Here is a 6,862-nt window from a genome sequence, read left to right on the forward strand (position 1 = left end):
CAGGCCTGGGCCCTGTCCTGTCTGTATCTGCTGTAACAAACAATAAACCTTTTTTTCTGTATTTCAAAACTCACCGAGATTCGCAAATGGATTACTTTTCATCTAGAACTGTAATTTTTCTGCAACAGCAGTACAAACCGTTCAGGACTGTAATATTTCCAGTTTGTCCAATTCTGCTCAGGATCAGGTAAATAGCATAAGTGGAAGGCCTCAGGGACCTACAGCTGTACAGAGCCACTAACCCCTTTCATCTGTACCCATTTCATATGTAGTGCACCTCTTTCAAGCAGGGGCGTCTGGGGTCCCCCCATTGGGAAATTCTGCACAAAAGAGATGTCCTGTAATCTGGAAGATTTTAGATGAATAAATGCATGTAGCAGTCTGACTGAGAATTATTTCCCAAGATAGGCTTTTACCAATTGTATTATTACTACAACTACTGGATACTCTTTTTAAATCTAATATGCGTTTTCCACAAACTACTGATCATTTGTGTCCAACTCCTGTGCCAGAGGTAGTGAATCCCCAACCCAACCTCCCTGTGCTCCACCCCTGCTCTCTAGCACACTTAGTGCACTGAGTGCCCCACCTGTCTGTGAGACAAAACTAAAGCCTCAAACATCTGTTAGGACACTTGTTTTTATGTTGCTTATAATCCAACTGAAATATAGTGAGAAACCTTGCAAGAGTACTTCACGCTACTGAATCTACACAGATATTCTATCTGTGAAGATTCACACAGATAGATATCTATCATTTATACATAAAACTACGCAAATATGAAGTGGACTTTCGAAAAATAAAAAGTGATTAAAAGTTCAGGCTTTGTAGAACATTTTCATGGGCATTTCCCACAGCCTTTAATTCCCCTCTATATGTTGGTAAAGACTGGCCGCATTCAGAGCATACACTGTGCTGTCGCCGGCTCCTCTCCTGCTCTGTGTTGTATCATAGGACCTAGGTTAAAGCGTGAACGTGCAGTGGATGAGTCCAGGTGAGGAAATTGACTATATGGTCTTTGCAAGCAGACTGTTGTGTGAATTATTTTCTCATGCTGGAACATCACTTTTATGGTTAGAGGATCCTTCCTCCATAGACCACTCTGTAACATTCCACTGGAGTGAGCTCTTCCAAGGCAGAGCCAAGTGTCCTGCTCACACCACCTGGAGTGCATATAGAACACACTGCAGACGAACGGTCTGCGCCCTGTCACATGATCAGCTCAAACGTGATAGCACTCAGATAAAAAAAAATAAATCAATGCTTCTAGTGTTTATGTGTCAACTATGGAAGCCCATTTCCCCCATGGAAAAAAAATAAAAATAAATAAAAGTCCCACAGGAAGTCAAAATTTTAAGTTTTAAACTCGTAATTAGGAGATTATAACTCCTAATTATGAGTTTTAAAGTCCTAATTATGAGTTTTTAATCTCCTAATTATGGTCTGAGTGAAGTGCCAGTTTGGTCACAACCCCTGCTGGTTTATTGAGGAAATTATTAAAATATCAAATTAATTCAATCAAAATTGATAAGGTTCACATTTTGTAAATGTTACATTCTTACAATTATGAGTTTTAAACTCATAATTAGGAGTTTTAAAAATCCTGATTACAAGTTTTAATCTCCTAATTATGAGATTAAAACTCAAAATTTCAACTTCCTGTGGAGATTTTATTTATTTTTTTTTTTTCCATGACGGAAACGGGCTTCCATAGTCAACAGTCATTCAAACATGTGAATAATGAAGGCCAAGTGAATCATCTGTTATTTAGGCTGATCATTAAGGGCTGAAATCCACCGAGGTCCGGACTTAGAACTCACAAAGTGTTCTATTATTTTGGTTGTAGCATGCATGTGGCGCATGCAACTAAGAAAGGAATGAATTGGTATTTAGATTTTGGAGAGCAGTGTAATAATTAAGTGTAATATTTAAGTTTGAGTGGCTGGTGTCATATATTCAATGGAAAAATAAAAAGACAAACAAATACCCAATATTTACAAATCTACAGAATAAATAGAATGTCAAGCTTGAAAGGATTTTAGCTTAATATTTAACCTTTAAGTTAAGGCACGTTAAGTGCACTTCCAGGATTAGAGCTTGTATTTTAGACATTTACACTACCTCCCTTAAATCCAAACTATCAGACTTTCCCTGGCGCTGTCTCTACTGTCGTCTTGACAATAGGAGCGCACCTCATGAACGATCAGATAATAGTGTTGTCTGCAGCAATAACTAAAACAGCAAAATATTTAGTTTTTATTGTGGGCTGACTTCCATTTGATTCAAATGTGCTTGAATGCTTAAAAAATGTTTGTATTAGTTGGCTCCACAGCTTCAGGAGATGTTTATTGTGCCGACTTGCCACAATAAAGCAGAGGATCGTTCAGACCCGAACCACCTGCACCCACTGTCTCTGACTCATTGTATTAAACCAAAAAAGTTTTGTACTCCTTTTATATGCCACACAATAAGGCAATAACAGTGACATTGCTATTATAATATTTATTTACATATTTCTGATTGCAAACTAGGAATGGATACAGTTATGCAATCAATTTATATTTTACTATTTATTGAATAGTATGTGAAATGGTTTCTTCAGAGCTCACTAAGACCAGCATTTCATTAAAATGTTCAAAATTGAAATTACAGGTGAAAGATCAAACTTGGGTGATTCCTAAATCAAGAATAGAAGTTATAGCCACATTGTAGTCATTTGTTCATAGTGCTGTGTTGTTATGAGCGGATAGTTGCACACAGCTCGTGGGGTGATGGGGTGAGAGTGAAACCCACATATGGGGTCAACCGTAAATCCTCCTCTCGAACTCCAGGTGCAGGACTGAAGCGAAAGTGCTGGAGGAGGTTACTGAAGATGAGAAACAACTCCATCTTGGCCAGTCCCTCTCCCAGACACATCCTACGACCTACAAAACCATTCCAGTTCATTATATTATAATTGAAATTTCTCACCAAATACAATGTATTTGTTCTTTACCAGCAGAAAAGGGCAGAAAAGCCTCTCTCTTGATGAATTTACCATCTTTGTCCAGGAAATGAGATGGGTTGAAAGCGTGTGGGCTTTCCCATTCATTCTCATCATATAGCACAGAAGTAAGGAGAGGAATTACTACTGTATCCTGGGGACAATCATTTTGTAAAGTATGAACATTTTGGTGTTTTTGGTCATCACAATAACAAATACCACACCTTTTTGATGAAGTAGCCCTGAAAGGTAACATCTCTGCTGGTTTTGTGAGGAATAGACAAAGGTATAATGTTGGCAACTCTCTGTGTCTCATGTATGACTGCATCAGTGTAGGGCAGGTTTTTCCGATCTTCAACACAGATTTGGCGACTTCCTACTTCTCTGTCGAGCTCCCGTTGGACCTGACCTGTAGACACAGTTATGGTGTAAAAGTGAACTATGTAACATTTCTGGTGGAGGTTCTACCTCCTCCATGTCCATGAATGTTTGCCTTTGTCTAGAACAGGGGTCGGCAACCTTTAACACGCAAAGAGCCATTTGGACCCAGTTTCCACGGAAAATAAAACACTGGGAGATGCAAATACCTTTTGACATCTAAAATGAAGATAACACTGTGTATAATAATAATGTAACGGAATAATGTAGTTTTATTTTCACGGACAAGCCTTCTACGCGTGGCAGATAAATATGGCAAAAATAAGTTAAGTGCATAAAAAATACAACTCACCACAGTATACCGCCGCATCAGTGTGAGCCCTGCACTTGTTTCTTCTTTCCTTCTTGTTCACGTTTGTTTCTTTCAAAAACTCTAAATCTTATCTTTTAATCCCCGGTGCTTAGTCTCCATGTGCCAAAGCAGTTTTGAATCAGAATCAGAATCAGAATCAGAATCACTTTTATTGATCCCCGAAGGGAAATTCTCTTAGTTACAAGATGCCACAACCACGGGATAGAATTTAAGAATAAGAATAAAAAGTCATTTAAATAATAAAATTTGTGCAATAAGAATAAAGTGTCAGGTTTCATTGCCTAATTCACAACACTACATCAAATAGATTTCTGTGGCAATTTCCTCTCAGGATTTTCATGATGTATCTACGAATGAGTTTATTAGTGTGTCATTAGGGACGAAGTTACATCAGAGAAGATCCTCCTGCTCCTGAACCTCTGCACAGCGTCTGAAAATCAGGGCTGTCTTTATGCAGGACTGAGAGTGTCTGTGTCTGTGAGGCGTGAACGGTGTTAGTTTTCAACATTGTTCCGCGAGTGTAACGCTTATTTTGATCAACGAAAAATAAGAATATAATTTTATTTTAATATTTCAAGATCATAATAATCTTCCAATTTAAACTACAATAAAAAAAGAACCAGCACAAATAAAATACACTTCAATTAAATACTTAAAATTTATTTTCCCAAGCCACGCAGAGCCGCAGTATAAAGGATGAAAGAGCCGTATGTGGCTCCGGAGCCGCGGGTTACTGACCCCTGGTCTAGAATATCCCACAATATAGCATTAAACATCTCTATTATGTATTCTACTACACATTTTATTGCTCAAAAATATCTTGGAAAAGTGGCATTCTGCGAGTGCAGGAGTATAAGAAAATATATAAGCTTAATATCATGTTGATGGCAAAGGAATAACATCTCCAGAGACAAGCAGGAAGTAAAAAGCAAAAACTCAAACTCAAAGAGCCCCCTGGTTCTTACTTTGGATGTCTGGATATTTGGCCATAAACAGTAACCCCCATCTGATTGTAGCTGCAGTGGTGTCTGTGCCAGCTGCAAACAGGCTGCTAACAGAGAATATCAGACTCTTCTCATGGTACTGAGTCTTCAAATTCTGTTTATCCTAATGGAATGTTGGAACAGAAAGTGTTTGTTTTTAAATCAAAATAAGTCAACAATGCAATTTTTTCCAGAAATGGTGGTACAACCTCTTCCTTTCTCTTTTGCACCAGAAAGCGATCAACAAAGCCACGGCACCGCTCAGGGTTTAATGTCTCTTTCAAACCAGTGATCAAGTTTTGAATATCATTGACGTTTTCACTGGCATTTCTCCAAATCTTCTTCCGGTTGTTTATCCAATAGAACAGCCTGGGAAACATGTTATACAACTGCAATGCAAAAAAGTAAAAAAATTTTTTTTTAAATCATAAATAGTTTAGGCTTGTTACTTATTAATCAGAAGCACTGGTTGGTACATCAGTACTTAGCACATCACTAAATGTTTAGAGGTGAACAGAGTGACTAACTGACATTAGTGGTAGTAGACTCAACATAGGAATAAAGGTGTGGGTTAACCAAGGCAAGTTCCAATGCTATGTCTAATTAAATAGTTGAGAATAAAATTACCTGGATTGATGCAGAACCTGAGAGCTGAATGTTTTCATTGGCTCTTGCCACCATGTTTTTGAACCTTGGATCGTCATATTCAAACCTGCTTCCATAAACGATTGATGAGATTATATTTGATGTGGCATAGTTCACTAGACGTGTTGTATCAAATGGCTTTCCTGCAAGATCATAATGACACTTACAGCATGTGTTCATCATGCATGGTCTGTGGGAGTAGAGAGCATCTCAATACCTTTATGCTTTTCAAACTCCTGAATCAGGTAGTGGCATTCCTCAACAATTTTATCCTCTGCCAGTCTTTTGCCCATCCCAAAGTCTCTCAGAGTAGTGAGTGCAAATCTTCTCATCTCCTTCCATGTTTCCCCGTTGACAAAAATAATCCCTGAAAATAACATGTTTCAATTTATTTGAAGAGGTTTAATTTAATAAGATACAAAATGCTTATGTACTTAGACAAATTTGTGTAAGTCCTACCATGACCCTGAGTTATATCCTGTAAGATTTTAGGAGTCGCTCTGTCACCAAACTCTTCAGCAAATCCAACCAGAGCCTCTTTGACCGTTTTAAATCCAGCCAGTACAACCACTTTGTTTGGTCCCAAGTAGACTGTGAAGATATTTCCATATTTCCTTGACATCTAAGGAGACATAATATTTCATTCTGAATGAAGAGAGTAAGACATTATCTACAACATAAATGTTAAATTTACCTCATGAAGGGTAACAAAGAGTCTCTTTAGATCAAGCTGCATCAGGTTGCCAAGCAGTGGCCAAGGCCTTGGTCCTGGTGGCTCTTTTCTCAATTCCTCAGCTGTGAGACTGTTGATTATTATGTACAGAAGTAAGATGAGAGCTATAGTCCCCAACAAGGAAGTGGGACTGAAGAGGCCTAAAGAATAATCCATTAGGATAGAGGCTTTTGTGCTGCTGCTGCTGCTGCTGCTGCTGCGGGTGATATAGTTAAGGCTGCATTGTGAAAACAAATCCAGAGTGTCCACGTAAAGTCCACACCCACTAGAACACAACAAAGACAGTCTGCTGAACTGAATCACGTCCCTACAGGTACAAACATGCAAGCTGAAATGTCATGTCATTATGTTGCAGTAAAAATGACAACCAGGACAAAGGTACTCCACTAACCCCTAGCCTACATAAAATGTAGCAGAGGTGGGACCAAGTCCCTGTTTTGCAACTCTCAAGTAATTCTCAAGTCTTTGACTTGTAGTCTGAGTCAAGTCGCAAGTCCAAAACACACATGTCCAAGTCCTTAAATTTCAAGTCTTGGAACCAAAGTATCAAATACAACTTGTTTTTTTTAAATTGAAATGCTTTTTACACTAAACTGTACCACATTTCTAACATAATTGTAGACATGCTACTCTTTTCATTAGTGCAAATCATTACTGAAATAATTAAAATAATTACAATTTGAAAGTGTTTAATAACATTTTGTTATTTCGTCATGTAGACAGCACTGAAATGTTGCTGCAACAAAAGAATGGACTACAATCTCCAT

The 6,862-nt window shown here is 38.1% G+C and overlaps 1 protein-coding gene across 1 annotated transcript; it reads right to left on the minus strand.

Annotated features, from left to right (window-relative positions):
• Positions 1 to 2,602: 2,602 nt before the first annotated feature.
• On the minus strand, positions 2,603 to 6,296 carry LOC117374326 (cytochrome P450 2K1-like). Its single transcript, XM_033970410.2, has 9 exons — positions 6,057 to 6,296; positions 5,822 to 5,984; positions 5,580 to 5,729; positions 5,345 to 5,505; positions 4,927 to 5,106; positions 4,700 to 4,841; positions 3,208 to 3,392; positions 2,996 to 3,137; positions 2,603 to 2,924 (listed from the first exon to the last, which is right to left on the minus strand). Exons 1-9 carry the CDS (start codon positions 6,249 to 6,251, stop codon positions 2,737 to 2,739), a joined length of 1,506 nt encoding a protein of 501 aa, XP_033826301.1. The 5' UTR covers positions 6,252 to 6,296; the 3' UTR covers positions 2,603 to 2,736.
• Positions 6,297 to 6,862: the final 566 nt, after the last annotated feature.

Source organism: Periophthalmus magnuspinnatus, chromosome 8 (genome assembly GCF_009829125.3).
Source record: "Periophthalmus magnuspinnatus isolate fPerMag1 chromosome 8, fPerMag1.2.pri, whole genome shotgun sequence".
Lineage (NCBI taxonomy): Eukaryota > Metazoa > Chordata > Actinopteri > Gobiiformes > Gobiidae > Periophthalmus > Periophthalmus magnuspinnatus.